The sequence below is a fragment of the Mustela nivalis genome (assembly GCF_964662115.1).
Source record: "Mustela nivalis genome assembly, chromosome: 3".
NCBI lineage: Eukaryota > Metazoa > Chordata > Mammalia > Carnivora > Mustelidae > Mustela > Mustela nivalis.
Genome location: NC_139022.1, coordinates 169,670,297 through 169,691,577, shown reverse-complemented (window position 1 = coordinate 169,691,577; position 21,281 = coordinate 169,670,297). Strand labels below are relative to the sequence as shown.

General features: G+C 39.7%; 1 protein-coding gene across 1 annotated transcript in view; it reads right to left on the bottom strand.

The window, feature by feature from the left end:
* The window catches only part of DNAH5 (dynein axonemal heavy chain 5), a 215,567-nt gene that overhangs the window by 91,956 nt on the left and 102,330 nt on the right, over nt 1-21,281 (bottom strand). Inside the window, exons 42-49 of the mRNA XM_082725156.1 lie at nt 18,759-18,905; nt 16,179-16,420; nt 13,075-13,251; nt 12,467-12,668; nt 11,008-11,150; nt 10,145-10,279; nt 727-849; nt 323-536 (exon numbers count right to left, since the gene is read on the bottom strand). Coding sequence (XP_082581282.1) covers nt 323-536; nt 727-849; nt 10,145-10,279; nt 11,008-11,150; nt 12,467-12,668; nt 13,075-13,251; nt 16,179-16,420; nt 18,759-18,905 — 1,383 coding nt within the window. The remainder of the gene's footprint in view (nt 1-322; nt 537-726; nt 850-10,144; nt 10,280-11,007; nt 11,151-12,466; nt 12,669-13,074; nt 13,252-16,178; nt 16,421-18,758; nt 18,906-21,281) is intronic.

Here is a 21,281-nt window from a genome sequence, read left to right as displayed (position 1 = left end):
AGGTGGCTCAGTAGGTTAAAGCGTCTGTCTGCCTTTGGCTCAGGTCATGATCTCAGCATCCTGGGATCTCAGCATCAGGCTCTCCACTCAGCAGGGAGCCTGCTTCCCCTCTCTGCCTACTTGTGATCTCTCTCTCTCTCTCAAATAAATAAATAAAATATTTTAAAAATTAAAAATAAAAATAAACACAACTGGTGAGTGATAAGGGTAAAGACTAAGGAGCCACCCAATGCCCCTTCTGTGTTGACCTCTGGGTGCATATTTTCTGATTGGAATGCAAGCAGATGTTCTTGGTTCCCCAAGCCCCCTTGACCCATTTTACCGAAGATCTTGTCCATGGAAGCATCAGAAGGCAACGTGCAGTTAAATATAGAGAACTGCCTCTTGAGTCTTTGCGGTATATCGTTCCGTCCACCCCCAGGATGGATCATGGCTGCCAAAAACTGGATGTCCACGATGCCAGTAAACTCCCCAGGCTTCTCTAGGTTATAAAATCCATTCTGTTCCATCAGCTGTCGTACTATCTCATTAGTAACCTAAGAAAGACAACTTTCAGAATTAAAAGGTCACTCCTTTACATCGCAGAAACTAGCTCCTTGAGTGTTTCCAGATAATGAAATTTATTGGCATTGAGGAACTGCATATTGAAAAAGTGAGAAAATATTTACTCCTCAAGGCATAAATCAATGTTGAATTGAAATGAACCACGTGATGGAATCAATATACCTGATCTCCCCACTCATTGATTATTGGCATATTCACATCATCAATAAAAACAGTCATCTTCTTTCCTGCAGGAGGGCCGTATGTTGTACCCATGCGTTTATCCACATAGCTCTCTATTGTCTTCTGTGAAACAAGAAAGCCAACAGAAAGATCTGTGAAAATATCCTCTAAGGCACAGTAAATGATTTTTAAAATCTAGGAACACTGGAATTGATGTGAATTACTCACAAACACCCCAAAACTCTTTTTAGTTCTGGAAACCAAAACATGAAGTACCTAAATTATCTTGCCATAATGTTAACCTTTGAACATCTGCTTTAATTTAGGAGTTAATGGAATTCTAACTAGTGTATATTTTAGTGGGATAGGACTCCTCGGTCCCATTTCTACAGATTTTTACCTTATTGTTCCTGTGTTGATGACACTTTATCCCCCAACCCCATTATTCAAAAAATAATTTAGCCCTTGCACCAGTTTCCCTGCACTGCCCAAGAAGCATCTCAGGTCTGTGCTCTGAGCCAGACAGCCTGCCACCCCTGGAAGACTGCTTGCTCTCCACTGAGAAGGCTGCCAGTGGCTTCTGTAGCCAAACACAAGCCAGATTCAGGGCTTTGGGGCAGACGGAATCCCAGGGAATCCCCTGCCCTCTCAGCCGCTGAGACAAAACTGCAAACTACACCATGTGCATCTCTCTCATTGCTTCATTCTCTGCTTAGGTGGTAAAGAAGACTACACTGCGCTCTATTAAAAAGAAAACAAATCTTCCCTAGCAATATGAAAAAGAACTTGACAACTGATTAAACTAATGTAACGTGACAGGTCAACTATTCCTCAATTTAAAGAAAAACTGATGGAAGGAGTGTTGGAAGAGATAAGGGGGAAGATGGGGAGATAGAATCAATGTACCGGAGCTCCCCATTCATTGGTTGATCCAGACTATTGATCACGGGATGATCATTTCCATAAGAATACCATGTGGCTTGGAACTCAACCATCATTTGAAATGCATGAACTGAGTAACCAGAGCTAGGACCACAAAGAAAACAGAAAAGATTTCACATGTTCTCATGCTCTAGAAACTCGGTCTTAAAGGCCTCATTCCATTCCTACTACTGTAGTAATCTACTGATTCACAATTTTAAGTCCTGTTAAAGGTGATGTATAAATGTAGGAGAAAGCAGGGGTTTATTGCAATAAAATACATTCTCCTCCTATCCAAAAAAAAAGTTTAGTTATTTCATGATAAAGAGCAAATCAGCTAAGAATGACTTTAATAATCCAAGATACAACCACAAAATAAGGCCAACATATAAGCAAAAATCTATTTATTTGTCCTTGGAAACCTTTGTAGTTGGTAATTTGAAGTTGTAATTTTCCATCACCATTTTAATGAATAATGGCAAGAGACATAAAAGTTTTTCACCATTTCCAAATATAAAGATATACAAATATATCACAACTCATTCAATTACAAAATAAATCTCTCATAACAACAGTGCAATGGCAAAAAGAATTTCCTATTCCCCGACATAAAAGCAAACTGTTTAAAGTAATGTACTAGGCTAAATTTAGCTCTGCTTTTCAATGAATTTAAATGCATAAGGCAATTAATAATCTCCTGACACCTCCCTATGGCAAGCCAGAGCCTTCCACACATTCCCTTGTCTGTTAATGAGAACTCACGGGCACATGAAGATTTTATGTCTCAGGGGCCATCTAGGAGCTAAAAGGCCATAGGTGGGATAATATGAAGTAATAGCCCCATATGAGCACTTGCTTTCCCTTCATTGTAACCCTATTTCTTTTTCCAAATAAGAGGGAAATTACTAGTAAACTATATATGTCATAAAAGAGCTGAGCTGACAAAAGCAAAAACAAGGGAGGGGTGAAATGAAATAGCCTTGTGACCCTGGAATTGAGACCTTTCTGTTTTTAGAACTGCTACCCATTAATGCGTAATTTGAAGTTTGGGGACACCTCCTAAAGGCCTGAAATACAATAACTGCGGCTTCTACTCCATCACTTATCTACTGGGCAATGTTCAGGAAAACCACCCTAAGTGACTGGTCTCTCCGGCTGGACTTGCCCACATGAATGATCCACAGCATCACAAAATCAACATAGCTTTTTTTTTTTTAATTTTTTAAGATTTATTTAATCACAAGAGCAATATATCTAAACATAAATGCCTCCTACCCCAAAATCTGCACTCCCTGCTAAGTGCCCATTTGAGGGAATGACACCAACGACCCAAATGTCCCATCCAACATCAATACATCCCTTCTCTTAAAATTTCAATATTGCTATCGAATGTATCTCCTCCCTGAACAGTGATATGCCTGAGGACTGTTACTTGTCCTGGGAATTCATGGGAATTAATGTCACAACACTCTTAAGTGGCCCTCCCACTAATGGTGCCTCCTCCAATAAGTCCTGGGAACTTCTTTAAAAAACATATACACTGGGGACACCTGGGTGGCTCAGTGGGTTAAGCAGCTGCCTTCGGCTCAGGTCATGATCCCAGCGTCCTGGGATCGAGTCCCACATCGGGCTCCTTGCTCGGCAGGGAGCCTGCTTCTCCCTCTGCCTCTGCCTTCCATTCTGTCTGCCTGTGCTCGCTCTCACTCTCTCTCTCTCTGACAAATAAATAAATAAAATCTTTAAAAAAAAAAGTGTTTAAAAAAAAAAAACATATACACTGTCCATATCGTGTGATTTACAATTTTACCCAGAATTTTCTGTCTCCCCTCCCCCAAAAAATCCATCTAAAGAACCACTGCTAATCTTTGTAGTGTTCTGCCACCCACGCTCTCCCTGATCTCCTTCATCCGGGGGAGATCAAAACCACTGTTTTGGTTAGATAACCGCAGTCCAGTTAACAAAAATAGGTATATTTGTTTATCTGCGTATTGTCTGCCTCTCCCCCTAGAATGTGAAAAGGGAGGGCACCTTGTTTATCTTGTTCATCACCGCATCCTCCGTGTCTAGAAAGGCATGTGGCACACTGTACCAATTTATAAATGTTTGATACAGGGACACTCACGCAGAGAAGTATCCGACTCTGGTTTTGGTTCAGATCATGATCTCAGGGTCATGACATCAAGCCCCGAGTCAGACTCCATGCTCAGTGTGGAGTCTGCTTGAGATTCTCTCTCTCTCTGCACTTGCCCCTGCTCGCACACTCTCTCTCTCTTTTTCTTTCTCTCTCCCTCTCTGAAATAAATAAATCTTTAAAACCATATTTTTGAGGGCGCCTGGGTGGCTCAGTGGGTTAAGCCGCTGCCTTCGGCTCAGGTCATGATCTCAGGGTCCTGGGATCGAGTCCCGCATCGGGCTCTCTGCTCAGCGGGGAGCCTGCTTCCTCCTCTCTCTCTGCCTGCCTCTCTGCCTACTTGTGATCTCTCTCTGTCAAATAAATAAATAAAATCTTAAATAAAATAAAATAAAATAAAATAGTCTTCCTTTAAAAAAAAAACATATATTTGATACATAGAAAATGAAGAAAAGAAACCTGGGGGCCATCTGTGACCTCCTCCTCTCTCTTCTGTCCCTCTCTTTTAACCACATGTTCCCAGCCCACAATGGTTGTGCTTCCTGATCACAACTTGAATTCATCCTCACGCTGGTTCCATTCCGCCCTTTGTTCCTTGGTCCAGCCCAACCTTCCTCTCCTCCTGGGTCTCTCCGAGGACACCCGTATGTCTTCCATCTTTTCCTCCACTCTGCAGCCAGAATGAACCTTCTGAAGGGCAGTGTGACCCCACGAACTCCACAGGCTCCCCAGGAGTGACTTACAAAGAACTCCATGATGTCTCCACTTATGTGTCCAGTCTCTCCTCTAAACCCTCCTCAGTCTCTTTGTCCTGGCCCCTTGTAGTCTTCATTCATTCATATTCAGTTAACAATAAGACACACACCATAAAGTGATCCTCAGCTCACCAGCTAATGTACATTAAGATTAAGAGATCCTTATTTATATATTCCTAGAACAGTCATTTCTGGGCCAAAAAATCTCTCTCACGATTAGCCTCAGCCAAACACAATTTGTCAAATATTGATTCGGATGAATGATGGTCCATAAATGTTGTTTCTCTCAACCCAGCTATTGATTAATAAAATTGAGATCTCTAGCATGGACCTGAACTAAGGGCGGTTTATGCTCTTCTCTGAGAATAAACAAAAACTTTACTCTGAAATCAGGGAATAACAGTCCATGTGGTACCATCTTAAGCAATCCATGGAACCTAGAAAAGATTCTGATCTTCTTGTCTATCTATCTCACACTCACCTAGCATATCAAGGTTAACCCAAGTAGTGACAGTGGCATTTTAAGAAATAAAAACTTGAGGGTTAGAAATCCAGACAGACTCAGGAAGGCAGATAAGGCAAGCTGCCCTTGTCCACTCTAAGCAGGGACTCCCTAAAACCAGAGATAAACAATTTTCTGAGTTAATTTCTTAGTAGACAATTCAGTCTATATAATTCCTTAAAAAATATATCATATTGATATAATATAAATATGGAATTTCTTCAAATAATGTCAACTCTTTCATTACATTGATCTCTGTAATCCTCTAAAGGAACTACTCCTTTCCCCCTCTGGGTCTACAATACTTAGATTATACCATAACTAGCATTTATCACATCAGTTATACTTGATTGTATATATGTCTGTTTCCCCAACCACACAGAAGGAGGAACACTGCATTGGAAGGGATATTGATGGGTCATGTGCAGTTGTGGAGGTTGTATGCTGCCCAGTTTTGGGGGCTTACTATTCACACCACTATCTCTGTGAATAAGACATATCACAGATCTGTATAAGCTGCATGGTCACAAGTGGGAATGTATATAAAGATATTTAAATAACAAATACTTATATTGTGTGTGTGTGTGTGTGTGTGTGTGTGTCTATCCACAGGAGAGTATTATCCATAAATGATATATGTAAAAGCACCTGATGAGCTTAATGCATTATAAAAATGAAAGGTATTTTATTATTATTTTAGGTATCTCTATATATCAGCATTTAAATCATTTTCATACATATTATACCCAATTAAATTGAAATGTTTTGAGATACAAATGTAAAAAGTAAGCTAGAAAGATATTATAAGAAATTACTGGACATTTGTATAACTTCTCTTTGGTATTCTGTGTGTGTTTTTTAATAGCACCCTGTTTTTATTTCATGTTTACAATACCTTAGAACTCTGAGAATAATAAAAGTTTCCATCTGCTCTTAAATAAATAAATAAAAATAAAGTATGCTCAATTTTAGGCTTCTGTATATCTGCTATTTAGCTAAAAGATAAAAACTGAGAGCTTGTGTTCTTTATTAAGACATCTACTGCCTAAGTAAGATCTTCCCCTTGTACTATAAGTTACTCAAACCAAATGAAAACAGTCTTCCATGAATAAAGTTTAAAATGCTCAACAGCACGTCGTTAAAAAAGTAAAATATCTAAAACAACACGAAAATACAATAACACATAAATAGAAGCTAAAAATAAAACAAGAGCACTAAGTGATAAATCAGTGGCTTTTGAATATGAATGTGGATAAAGAAGAGCCATTGGAAGGAGACATGGGGCGAACTGGAAGAGCAGAGTGAAACATACGGGAACCGGGTCTCTCTCCAGGCTCTGGTACGAGCTAACTGTGTGAACACAAGAAGGACTTGAGCTCCCTCCACCTGACTGCAGTAACAGTAACAGTAAAACCTGGCACTTGCAGAGAGCTTTACCATGGAAAAATAATTTCACGTATAATCTCTTGTGATTCTTCTTTGGAAACTAGTCTTCAAACTATGCTCTAAGGAGTCCAAAGAATTCTGTGCAATCGTGGGGCCCCTGAAGGAAGCAAGGATAAAGTTGGGAAGGATTTCAGGAGCCTAGCTCCAATGCCACCAGAGCAAATCTGTGGTTATCTGTTTTATAGCTTAGTCTTCTGCAAAAGATTTCATTTGGAAAAGTGGTTCTAAGAAAAAAAATGTGGAACTTCTTTCGAGGCTCTATGATTCTCATTCTTTTTTAATGAGAATGCTATGCAACCATTTATAAAATGGTTATATTCAAAACACTTTAAGATTCTTTTTAGAAAAGATAAACCTTTTCAGAAATTCTGTAAAGAAACTTTCTTCTTACCTTTCTGTATTGTTTACATTTTTAAAGATACGTATAGATTACTTTCAAAAATAGGAGGAAAACCCTTAAAATGATATTTGTTTTGAAAAAAAATCGAGATCTCTTTCTTAAAAGACTGATTGAATTCCCTTAGCCAAAACAATAAAGTGACCATACAATTTTTGCCCAAACTACTCGCTTTTGATAGTGACGGGGATGCCATTATTAGTCCAAGGCAATGGAAGTAAGCTAGACTTTCCCAGACAAAGAGGGACATACAGTCAGTCAGCCTACTGATGAAAGATGTGAACGTGACCCCATGGGAAAGACGAATGAAAACAACTATCGAAAAACAGACGTGTGTCCTTGACTGCACGAAAGGCCATCACGGTCCCACAGACATGCCAGGATGCCCAGTATCTGTCTTCTCATGTACAACCTCAGTTTCATTTGGATCTGGATAAGCGGGAGATCTTGAGACAAATGCTCCTCTCTATCAGAACTCACCCCAGCATGAACAGCTGAGAAAGGTTAATTCCAGCAGTTGGGCTAATTGGAAGCTCTCTAAAATTAATGAGTCTAGCTTAGTAGAAAGCCTGGCTACTCAGCAGTCCAAAGAGGCACGAAACAGAGTACATGATCCTACAATGTTTCTGAGCAGAACTGCCAATGCCCCCTTCACACTGTGTGGAAGGGAACGGGGCTAATGGACTTGCGAATCAGACAATGGGATCCTAAAGAACACAGATGTTTGTGTTTTGAAAGCCTGCTTTATTATTGTCCTAATTACTATATTTCAAAGTGGCATGACTTCCAGAAATGTATTATATAGTTTACGGGTTTTTGTATTAACAAACAAGTTGCTTTCTACATAAAATATACCTTTTTCCAGGAAATTAATAAATGTCTCATGTTAAAGAGATACACCCTACAGATCTTCACCCCCTTAACGGAGTAAACAATACCAGAGCTACTAATAAAAATACAGTGACAAGGTCTTGTTATACACTAAATAATTTGGCTGGCCTTTGTCCCTGGTTCTCAGGAGGGAGCCTTTAAACACCAGCAATTTCCTAAGTAACAGGATTTTCTTTGTTACTCATGGCGGGTTTCTCAGACTACTCTTGCCAAAAAGACCAACCAAGTGATTGGGGGGTTGGGGATTTGAATCACATGCTATCAGCTGACCTTTTGGAAGGGAGGGGACTTGGGGACTGAGTTCAATCACATGGCCAATGATTCAATCCATCATGCCTATGTAATGAAACCCAGTAAAAACTCTGGAGATTGTGTTTCAGGTGAGCCTCCTGATTGGGGATACATATTGAGGGGCCTGGAGGACAATGCATTCTGAGGACACAGAATGGTTACAGTTGGGAACCTGCCAACCAATGACTTGCTGCATCTCTTCTTTTGCCTGATCCTGATTCATATCTTTTGTAATAAAACCATAATCATTAGCACAGCACCTTCCTAAATTCTGAGAGTCATTCTGGTGAATTATGGAAACCGCGAGTCATAGGAATCCCTGAATCTCTAGCCAGTTCTTCAGAAGTACTGGTGGCCAGGAAACCCAGACACGTGACAGATATCTGACGTGAGAGAGGGCTTGTCGGGACTGAACCCCTCACCTGTGAAGTCTTTAGTAGGTCCAGGCAGTTACTGCCAGGATTGCACTACAATGCTAAAGACATAATCTAGGCTCAAGAAACGTGAATAGCTAAAAAATTACCCCACATGATGGGGAAAAAAAGTCACACTTTGATTTAAGGTTTTAAAACCTGCATTGACCAATAAAGTTAAAATTACAACCTTAAGAGGATGTTCTCCTAAAGTAAAACTAACAAAAGTTCTTTTAATGTAAAACAATATTGAGGGAAAGTGGCTAATGTTAGTAACAAAGGAATGTGTAAAATGTTAGCATCCTGCCAGCTTAGGGTAATTTAATGTGCTATTCCCCAAACACAAAAATACCACAGCTGAGTCTTTGCAATCTGCGGCTGACCTTCCATTCACACCTTCCTTCCCGTCACCACACTGTCAATGGCATTCATCTGCTAGAAGGCCAGCCGGTATTGGAAATTGCATCTCTAACAGAGGAGCATAATATAGTTGACAGTCTTATTTAGAAACTTAATCAATGGTCTTAGTTTTTTGGCACTCCACAGTCACCAATCACATTAAACGATACAAAGTCATGATTTAGCCATGCCATCAACAATTTTCACGGCTCTTTGATATTTTAATTCCAACAGCTAAAGAACAACAAAGTTAGACAAGAGCCAAGTTCTTTGGGTTGGGATTCTCCTAAAATTTCCCTTCCGTTTTCAATGTTAAGAAATGTGTTCTTTTTATAAATGTGTTATTAATGTTCTAGCAGACATGAGAGATGATTCGAAAACAACTGAAGCATGAGGGGACACACAGGATTAACCTCCCCCAGAGTCAGGAGGGTCTTAGACAACTTGGAAATAAGAGCAAACAACCAGACCACCACTGCAAACCCAGGTCATTCTTGGCAGTTCCACTGACAAAAGCAAAGGAAATTTGTGAGAATTTTTTTTCTGTTACTCCCCAATGATATGTATGATAGGGTAAAACTGTCAATGCGATAACTCTTGAGATTTATTCCTGCAATACTGATAGGAGCCTTTGTCAAATGTTCAGTCAGGGAACAACAAGATGGATTGGAAATACCAGAACCAGAGATTGGAAGAGGAATGAAAGCAAGACTGGAAGAGAATCAGACTGGACCAGCTGGCGGTCTTTCTGGGCTCATTCCCTGGTGTGGATCATGAGGATGTGAATTATGCAGAGGTCTACAAGAAGAACGAAGAGAAGAAAGGAGACATGGAAAGTATTTCTGTAGCCACACCAACAGCCCTTGATTCAATAGAGACCCATGTGTCTAGCCTAAAGCCTAGAATAATACTATCGCCCACAGAAAAGCAGGTATTAGGGACAGCAGGCAAGTTTGGATGCAGGAATAAATGATACTCTTTTTAGTTTAGGATTTTACATGTTCACAGGATTTGCTAGATATTTTAAACACTACTGAGGCTTTTAACACCCTAGATAAGCTTCTTACATCTCCACAATTTACGATTATACAGTATCATCCGATGAGGGAGATATTCTGCTGCAGGTGAAGAATGGAGGGTATACGCAGGGGATTTATCACCACTGGGAAAGCGCAGATGAAGCTCACGGGCACACACAGAATAGTGAGGAGAGCTGAGCTACTACAGCTGATCACACATTTGGTCTTCATGGTGACACCAAAGAGCCAGTACCTGAAACATCAATGGGGTGGTTGCAGAAGAAAAATTCAGACTCTTGATCATGTGACTTTCAGAATCATACTTTGACATAAACCCTTTGATAATGACTGTTTTGGCTGTTCCTTGTTCACCAATCAGTAGCACGGCCTGAAAGAGACGTTGAGAAAGAAATCCAAGGAATGCAATACAAGGAGTATGAACTCAACTGTGGGCTCCCCCCAACGCCCCAAACCCCCATGTTGAGGCCCTAACACCCGGTACTTCAGAATGTGACTGTATCTGGAAATAGGATCTTCAAAGAGATGACCAGGTGACAGTGAGGCCATTCGGGTGGGCCCTTGTTCAGTCTAACTGGGATCCAGGGAAGAGGAGGAAATCCGGATGCACATACACAAAGCAACAGCTCGGAGGGAGTCACACGGGTAAAGAGCATGGGACACAGTGGAAAGACAGCCACCTGCAAGCCAAGGACAGAGGCCACAGCAGAAATCAAACCTGTCGGCACCTTCCGTCTTGGGCTCCAGACCTCCAGAACTGGGGGAAAGGAATGTCTGTTGTTTAAACCCCTCAGCCTGTGGTGGTTTGTGATGGCAGCCCCAGCAAACTAACAGAGTCATCAGAAGAGAAGGATTTCTCCTTGGAAAAAACAAGTCAAAGTCGGCTTTCTCTCAACCAGTATGTGAGAAATAATTACTTGATCATGCGTCGGAACTACTCCACTCTTAACACTAATAATAAAAGAATATACTAATTTGGGTAATACTTACACTTACTTGAACAGCAAACCAAACACTCCAAGATTAAGGCGAGAGGCCTGGTGTTTTCAAGAGACATTTTAAAATATGCTACTGTCAGTGAAAGTTAAGGAGCCGCACCTTGCCCTGTTTGGCGATGGTTTTAATTAGAAAGTCGGTCCTCACGTTGTCGACATTGGGCACCAGGATGGAGCCATATTCTGGGGTGACGTCAGACGGATACACATACTCCTCAGTACACGTGCTCCAGTGCCTCCATTCACCTGAGACGAGCAGAGAACACGCGCGTCTTCATGCCTACGAACACCTGAATTCTGACCTAGAACAGGCAGACGCCCCTGACGTCTCATGAAGGTTTCAAAAACGCTCCATGGAATGAAGAGCATTAGAACCATAGGTCTAAGTGGTAGTGAAATGTGTTAGCCAAGTCAAAATTCCCCAAGGAACAATTCCAAAGTGGTATTATTAGGAAATGTTAAGAAGAATCCTGGAATTTTCTTTTTAAATAGGTCAGTCTTCAATAATGTCTATATAAACATGAAGAAAGCAGTGATAGTAGTATGTGCCTAAAGCCATTTAAAATATCTAATCTCACGTTTTCATTACATTTTTTAAGAAGATTTTATTTATTTGACAGAGAGGGAGACAGCAAGAGAGGGAACACAAGTCGGGGAAGTGGGAGAGGGAGAGAGAGGCTCCCTGCCGAGCAGGGTCCCGGGATCATGACCTGAGCCAAAGGCAGACACATAGTGACTGAGCCACCCAGGTGCCCCACATTATATACTTTTTTTGTTTTTTTACATTATACGCTTTCTTAATTATAAACCAAAAATAGAAAATATATAAATAGTGTGTGTTTATGTGTGCGTGTGTGTGTATATATATATATATACATGTATACACTTAGTAGTATGTACTTTATATATATGTAGGCACATTAAGTAAACTAGAAGAATATATGAATAGAGATATAGATATGCATGTACAGATGAACACACATATTTGTAAAAACATACTTCACATTTTGTAATTTTTATGTAACTACTGATTATATACATGATTGCAACAGATCTGATTTAGAGATTTTTCTCTAATTTGTCTTTTTTTTTTAGATTTATTTATCCATTTTAGAAAGAGAGAGTTAGCATGACTGGGGGGATAGGGCAGAGGGACAGGGAGAGGGAGAATCCTCAAGCAGACTTCCCGCTGGCTGAGCGAGGAGCGAGCTCGGGGCCGGATCCCAGGACCCTGAGATCATGACTTGAGCTGAAATCAAGAGGCAGATGCTTAACCCACTGAGCCACCCAGGCACCCTCTTAGTTTGCTTTTACTTCATTAAAAGTTCAGTAAACAATATACTTAACAAGGGGAAGATGTGCATTTGGAACACAAGTGAAATACAATTTAAAAAAAGAAACAATTAGGTTTCTTCACACATGAAAATTTCCATTTTAATTTTACAGCCAAGTGTTTTAACTCACATTTAGAAAAATAAAATTTATGTAAATATTAGCCTGTGGGGCGGGGGGGGACTGTTCCCATGTGTTGTGTATGAGGCCGCGGAAGCAAGGACCCTCACCAGTGGATGAGACATAATAGTCAAACATGCTGTCCTCTGTCCCCTGCGGAGGTGGCAAATCCAAGGTCAGCCCTTCCTGAGAGCGCAGCCAGTGCTCCACCCGGCGCCGGCCCTCCGGCTCCAGCAGGGCGCCGATGCTCCACATCAGGGAAAAGACGTATAGTCTCCCCAGGTGCTCGGGGGTAACCTCCACACCTTGCTCCTGAGCATGAAAGAAAAATTTTGTTTTAATGCTTGATTCTCCAACTAACGTTTTACTTTGAGGTTTCAATGAAAATAACAAATATGTAAAATGGACAACAGTTTTCTCCAAGATCAGAACAAGGGAAAGATGAATGAAACGGGGAGCAAATACAGAATGGGTCTCAAGGAATACCAAGCCAGTCTCCACAATAAATCTGGATTCTTATTAGATGACAGTGAACTTGCCACTAAATGACAGAGCAATGGCTTCCTTGGTGAAAAAAGAAATGAGAAAAATGCAGAAGATGCATGTGCATGTTTAAAACATCCCCCAACCACGGGTCTAACAGAGCCAATTTCAAATATTGTACTCTCTGCACAACATGGCTCTAAGAGAGAAATTTCTAGAAAGTTGAACAATTTACCTTTGGAGGGATCAGCCCTTGAAGCATGTTAATGCTCTGCATGATTACAAAAGCCTCAAGGATCTCCATCTTGTATTCTAAGTTCTGGATACTGAAGCGGTAGAGGCCAGGAAAGGACTTGCCGTAGAGCTGACGAAGAATTTCAGCTTCTTGAGGCGAGCGTTTCTTAAGGAAACCCTGTTTATTGACAGATTAATGCATTAATAAGTTTATTAGCATACCAAGAGAATGTCCATTTGCAACAATAATTTTTTAAATATTAATTAATGATAATAGGGCATACAGGATGTCAGGCCTCGCTAACCGTGCTTTCATTCATTAGATTGTTTAATACCCAAGATAACGCTTGAGGTAGGCATTATTCTTATCTTCTCTTTACAGATGAGAAAACCAAGACCCAAAGAGTTGAAGTAATGTGTCCAGGATCCCATAGCTGGTGGGCATCAAGGCCAGCATTCAGACACACACGTTCTGTTACCTCCCTATGTGTGTGTGCTCAGGTGAAGAGGGAGAAAAAGTCTTAAGCTCTTAATTAAAATATTCTAGAACAAAATAAGGAGGCATTTATGAGGAAATAATTTAAGAAAAGAAAAAGGAATAAAAAAACAAAGGAAATCCACACCCACATTGTTTTAAATGGGGAGAAGGATTTATCAAGTTAGTTGTTTCCTTTTATGTCTTCTAACTTAATAACCAATGTAGAAAAATACCCAAGAATACTCCAGAAAATGCAGAAATGAGTCATTTAGTGAACCCACTATAGGAAAGGTGTGTGTGATTTCTAACAAAATACCACTGACACAAAATATTCTCTGAAGCTGAAGCAAGTTCCTTCAGCCTCAAGACATCGGCTCATCCTTAGACACAGAAGCAATAAAATGTTGATTCCAAATTATTCATCAGTTCATGAATTTACCAGGGTGCCACAGCCACAAAAACAGAAAGTAGTACTTTAAGTTGATGGAACCAAAAACAATGTCATAACACAGGGTCAAGTTATCAGCTTAGCTCCCAGGAGCAGAAGATTCCCACCCATCTGCCTCTAATAACTTCCTCGGAGCTGCCTTGGATCACTCTCAACATTTCCAGTCTGATTCTTTGTCAGTCTTGCTTCTTGCTAAGCGTTCGTGAAAAGAAACTGCGTTATTTAAGGTGAGCACTGGGTATTATAAGCAAATAATGAATCATTGAACACTTCATAAAAAAAAAAAAAAAGCAAAATAAACTTTCAAAATTGGAGCCACAAAAAAATAAATAAATAAATACATACATACATATAAAAAACTAGGTAAGGGGCACGTGGGTGGCTTAGTCAGTTGCGTGTCCGACTGTTGATCTCAGCTCAGGTTTTGATCTCAGGGATGTGAGGTCAAGCCCTATGTTAGGCTCCATGCTGGGTATGGAGCCTACTTTAAAAAAAAAAAAAAAACCCACTTCAGTAAGTGTAGCTTCTTTTTTTTTTTTTTCTTTTTTTAAGATTTTACTTATTTGACACACAGAGATCACAAGTAGGCAGAGAGGCAGGCAGAGAGGGGGAAGCAGACTCCCCGCTGAGCTGAGAGCCCGACTTGGGGCTCGACCCCAGGACCCTGAGATCATGACCTGAGCGGAAAGCAGAGGCCCAACCCACTGAGCCACCCAGGCGTCCCCAGTAAATGTAGCTTTAATGTAGGAACCTTATTCAGTCTCAACATAGAACATAATAGAAGCTTCCTGCATAAATAGAAAAGCTTAAATATTCATTAGCTACTCATATAAAAGTATTCTTTAAAAGCCTTTGTGAATGTGAATATTTGGGGAAAATCACAGAAATACTTTTCTACTTGGAGCTTGCTGCTGTAGCTGTAGTTACCAAATCTGGACCTATTATGGTGCTTTTAAAAACAAAAGCAAAATCAAACCAGTTCCTGAACCTCCCTCCACCACATTCCCCCACCCTGAGATTCTAATTTGGTAGAACTGGGGTATGATCCCTTCAGCTGTATTTTAAAGAACTGTCGATGATGATTATTCTTGCAAAGCCAGGGGTCAGAACCCTTGCCCTGTATTCTCCTTAATGGGCAGATAATTTGATTGTGAAATCTGAAATCTTTAGAAGCATGTTTAGTGACATATCCAATTATATATAAGTATCATTTTTCTCTATAATCCCCTCTTTTCTCATATCTTCACATTTTACCAAACCTAAACCGTTTTGCAAACCAGGTTTCTGTAAATTTTGAGAAGATATTATTAAAAGCTAGTATATATTCATAGAGAAAGAGAAGCACAAAACAATGACAATATAAAGCAAACATCTACTTAATTAAATTATGATTTTGTAAGTTTTCAATCAAAATCTTCTCCAAAAAAATTATGTAAATAAAATAATAAATTACACCAACAATGTCAAAAAAGATTTCACATCTGTCTTGTCTAATAAGCATTTTGCCTTATAACATTTAAAATATCTAAGTGTGCAAGTCATTTAACTATAATCTGATTATAATCAATATACTCTAGAATGTATTGGTGATAAGAAAATAATATACCTTTTCATGAACTGGAGATACTATCCAAAATATTATTTCCAAGAACAAACCTAAAATCAATGACTAGTAGATCTCAAAGAAGTTGCTTGTATGTAATTTTTCCCTTAGATGGAATTTTAATAAATTGTTTTCTTCAAGCTGATATTCTAAGATGATTGCTCCCAAACTTTATGTGACTGAGTATTTTTTAGAATGTCATGAAGTCCCAAAGTGATCAAATCAAATTTTACTTATTCACAGTTTGGCGGGATTATTGATTCAGTGATGGCTGGCAATTACTCCACAACCCACCGTGGAAATCATAGGTCCACAGAGATGAGAAGATCCCTGCAGACACCAGAATGCTAAAGGAAGCTGTAAGGGACAGTCAGGGTGCCAAGGTCCTGGAGCAGACAAGGAGCTGCCAAAAACAACAGCAATGGGATGCAACAACACCACAGGTCTGCAGAAAAATTAGCACGTGCTCTACAGGAACGCACTCTATAGGAATGCACTCTACAGAAACGCGCTCTACACAAATGCTAAAGATCCGCTTTCCTCTCTCAGTGCACAAAAGACAGACTCCACTCATACCTCAAGAATAGGACTCCAATCGAGGATAGATGAACTCATGAAAACCATTCCATTTCTTGAGACAGTAGCAGGTGAAGCATTGTCAATGTTATGGGGTTCAAAAATGATCTTGCAGTTGGGAGCCATGGGAATCCGATCACCATTCGCAAGGGTTAGAGTTTTGTTATCATCCAAAACAGAATTCAGATTTTCAATCCAAATGGCATCAACTGGACCATCAAGAACTATCCAGATATGCTCGCCTAGAATATTCCACCAAAGGTGGGAGGGAAAGCATATAGACACAGATATATATAGACCCATAGCTATTATACTTGAATAAGGACTATAACTTAATGTAATTGTCATTAAACTTTGATAGATATGATTATCTTATTTTATCCTATAGGACTTTTCCAGTTCTTTATATACCAATTGTTCAAGCACATAATCAAAGCAAATAGTCATTTGTTCATTGAACAAATATTCATTGAACACTTCCTATATATCAGCACTGTCCTAGAGTCTGGGGATATCATGGTAAATAAGACAATGTCTTGCTTTCACAAAGCTTACATTCTAAGGGATGGAGATGATAATCAAACCAATAAGCAAAGAAATATGCAAGATAAGAAAAATTAAGAAGGTCAAGAGGATGGGGCATTGCTTTAGATAAGGCAGTCAATAAAATATTTCAGGAGAATGAAGTGATGGAAAGATCTAGAGGTAGAATCTTCCAGATAGTAGGAATAGCAAGTGCAATGGTCTCAAAGTAAGTGCAAGCGTAGGGTGTCCCAGGAAGAGCAAGAAGTTGAAACTAGTAAGCAAGAAGAGATGAAGGAGTAGAATGTGAGTACAGTCAGAAGGACTGGCAGAACCACAGAATCAACTCTTGCTTGCATGTTTTACATTGGAGACGTCCCACAGACATCCCATAGTGTCATTGAGCTAGAGGTCCAAGGGAGAGGTCAGGGTTGAAGATGAACATGTAGAAGCCACCAGCTTAGAGATAACATTTAAAACCATAGACTGGGTATGGTTTTTTCTAGATAGTAAAAGTAGACAGAAACAGGAGGTCTGAGGACAGAGCCACTTCGATGTTCAGACTTCTGGTAGTGTCTCCTTTGCTGGTTTCTCTCCCTGTCAGACCCCTCATGAGGCAGAAGTAGAAGGAGAGCCAACAGGTAAAGTTTCCCTGAATCCAAGCAAGGGAAGAGTTTCAAGAAGGGAAGTAATCAACCGTGCTAGGTACTATGGGAGCCAGACTAGCCTGAGAACTGACCATTTATATCTGAGTGGCCTTGAAAGAGTCATTTTGGAGGACCACTGGGGACAAAACCTAATGGGAGTCATGTATGGAGATATTTGGAAATAAAGAAAGTGACAAGCTTCAGCAGAATGGTCAATGACAAGGCCATGATAAATTGAGGAATTTGGTTTAATAGTTCCTCTTACTCACCTAGTCTCTAATTTCTCTTTATTGACACCATGATCAAGTTTGCAACTCTAGTTTTTATTTACTGTGTAAAACCTATAATATATTCAATGCCAAATCAACTGCTCTGAAAATCTTCTTTATGCTCATTGGACCTGAATTTAGAAAAAGCATGTTGCCCTCTTTAAGGAGGGAAAAAACCACCTCTCTGAGCTCCCATTCTTGGGAGCACCGGGCACTGGATCTTGTTTACACGGGACTATTGAAACAAGGTCAGAAACAAAATTTGATTTCCAGTAAAGCAATAATTCCAAATATGAACACACTTTTGAAATCCCAAGTTTTCATGTCTCTTCTACAACAGATTTTAGGTTGATGAGCTCCATTCCCTGAGAACTTGGATGTCATCACATTAAACATTTATCAGTAGAAAGTGTTCCTGAAGAAATAGCTCCAGTATCTTGTCCTTCTCCTAGATCCTTATTTCTCTCTTCAAGTGCATTCACTACGCCTTTCTCCTCCTTATTCGGGAGTGAGAAAGCGTGATGAGAGCAGAGTTAATGTCACCTCTTCCATCTGAGCTTATATTCTAGGAACAATGGGCTCCATTTCCAGACTCCACAAGTAAGCAAAAATTCAGAGTGAACCAATAGCCTTTAACCAGTTGGTTCACAGGACAACCAAACACCAGGGTATACCTAAACAGAATAATTTCTTGGTTCAATATAAACTTCATTTTTGGTATATGTAATCGTCTTCCCAAAGAAGACCCTTTCCTCCTGTGATTTTATAGGAGAATCAGTCTTCTAAAAATAGCCTAGGCTTAAATAAAAGTAACATTTTTAAATGATTCAGTGAAATAGTTATAGTAAAATCACTTTATTCAACACCATCAATTTTCCTTAACAGCTTTTTCTTTCTCTTTTATTCTAAGATACCACAGGGAAACGGAAATATTTATTCAAAAGGAAAATAATGCCCCTTGTAACAACAACAAAGATAAAAGGTGAGTGAGAGGGATTTAAAATACCCTAATCAAATACACTGATTTAGGACTTCTTAGTCTTGGCTCAGATATTATATGGAGAACATGTTCTACTAATTCTAAATAGGGACCAAGGATTTTATTTAGAAGGACATGTCAAAAATAATACTTCATCTTCTACCTTTCTTAGCCCTCAGTGTTTTCCTCCAAAGGGTTGAAAATATCCCATCAGTCCAGTCGTTCGTGGCCACGTCAAGCCGACCAAACATCTGTGGGGCCGTAATCGCTTTAGGATTCATCCTCAGTTCCCGGTGTGGCTTTCCACAATCTGTACCAAGTAAATCCAGATTTTAAATGACTCACATGTAGAGTGAACCATCCTTAGGTAACATTGAACTAATTTGCAATGTACCATCAGCGGGTGTTCAAAATACGAAAAGGCAAAATTACACAGAGAATATATGTCTTACTGCATTCCAAGTTATCATAATTAACACTGTCATATTTTATGGACTAGTCTACTTTTGTTTTTATCCTTATGTAGAAGAAAATTACAGGAAACATAAGGGGAGAAAGATACCACGTTGGCACTAATGAACAAATTAATATGACCTGGAAATCTTTCAAATTTCACAGCTCAGAAATCTTCTGATTTATGGTATACCAGATTAAGTCTAGTCCCGGAAATGTCACCCAGTAGATGCCTCATTCTCTCCATTACTGCCTTCGATTTGCTGAGATGTGTTCTTGTTCATTTAGGAAAAGTCCATTAAACTAATCCTGCAAGAATCGAGGACTTCTTCTTTGTGACTGACCTCAGAAAAATGTCTTTGATCCTCCAAACCCTAAAACTACTCTGAATGCACCCACTGTACATAAGAGACTGTGGTTAATAAGCAGAAAGGTGAAGAATAAGGTTTAAAGTACAAAATCATAAAAATGGATGCTAAAATATTACATATCACATGAAAGATTGGTGAACACAGGCAAGCATACATACCCATGCACTGTGAAAAAGGTGTTAAAAACCCTTTAAAACTGGGGCACCTGGGTGGCTCAACCAGTTAAGCATTCAGCTCTTGATTTCAGCTCAGATCATGATGTCAGGGTCAGGAGATCAAGTTCCACATGAGCTCTGAGGGGTTACCCACTCAGTGGGGAGCCTGCTTCTCTCCCTCTGCTCCATCCCCACCTCCTGCTCCCTCCCTGCTCTCTCACTCTCTTGTCCTCGCTCTCCCTCTCTTACATAAACAAATAAATCCTTAAAAAATATTAAAACCAGGGCGCCTGGGTATCTCAGTGGGCTAAGCCTCTGCTTTCGGCTCAGATCACGGTCTCAAGGTCCTGGGATCAAGCCCCACATCAGGCTCTCTGCTCAGTGGGGAGCCTGCTTCCCTCTCTCTCTGCCTGCTTCTCTGCCTGTTTGTGATCTCTCTCTCTCTCTGTCAAACAAATAAAATCTTTAAAAAAAAAAAATAAATAAGAAATAAAAAATATTTAAATATTTAGAAAATTAAATATTTAGAAAATTAAACCATAGTTCTCCTTTTTTTTTTTTAAGATTTCTATTTATTTATTTGACAGAGAGGGAGAGAAAGTACACAAGCAGGGGAAAGGCAGAGGGAGAGAAAGAAGCAGGCTCCCTGATGAGCAAGGAGCTGAGCTGGATTTGGGACTTGATCCCAGGACCCTGGGATCATGACTTTCGCTGATGGCACATGTTAAACCAATTGAGCCACCCAGGCACCACTTTAGTTCTCCTTTTTTTTTTTTTTTTTAAGATTTTATTTATTTATTTTACAGAGATCACAAGTATATAGAGAGGCAGAGAGAGAATAGGAAGCAGGTTCCCTGCTGAGCAGAGAATTCGATGCAGGGCTGGATCCCACAACTCTGAGACCAAGACCTGAGCTGAAGGCAGAGGCTTTAACCCACTGAGCCACCCAGGCACCCCTCGTTCTCCTTTTTGAAATCACAAAAAGACTCAGAGTAATTATCTGCAATACTTTATAATGTTGAAGTTAAACTGAGTCACAATTCAGCTTTTTCAATAAATGATATCCATAAGACAGGCAAAACTGTTTTTTAAGCTAATTACACTTTATAAAAGGCCAGCAAACTCTCAAACAGTATGACAGTGTCATAGGTAAAAACTGGATTTGGTCTGTTGCCCATATAAGAAAAACTGTCAAAAATTATTTCATTATGGTAGTAGGTAGAATTGCATCATTTTAATTTAAAATATCCAATGGAAATAAGACAGTCTGTTCCATAAGCGGTCCTGAGAAAACTAGACAGCTATATACAGAAGAATGAAACTCGACCATTCTCTTACACCATATACAAAGATAAACTCAAAACAGATGAAAGACCTCAATGTGAACAGGAATCCATCAAAATCCTAAAGGAGAACATAGGCAATAACCTATTCGACATTGGCCACAGCAACTTCTTTCAAGACATGTCTCCAAAGGCAAGAGAAACAAAACGAAAATGAATTTTTGGGACTTCATCAAGAAAAAAAGCTTCTGCACAGCAAAGCAAATAGTCAACAAAACAAAGAGGCAACCCAAGAAACGGGAGAAGATATTTGCAAATGACTCTACAGACAAAGGGCTGATATCCAAGATCTATAAAGAACTTCTCAAACTCAACACACACAAAACAGATACTCACATCAAAAATGGGCAGAAAACATGAAGAG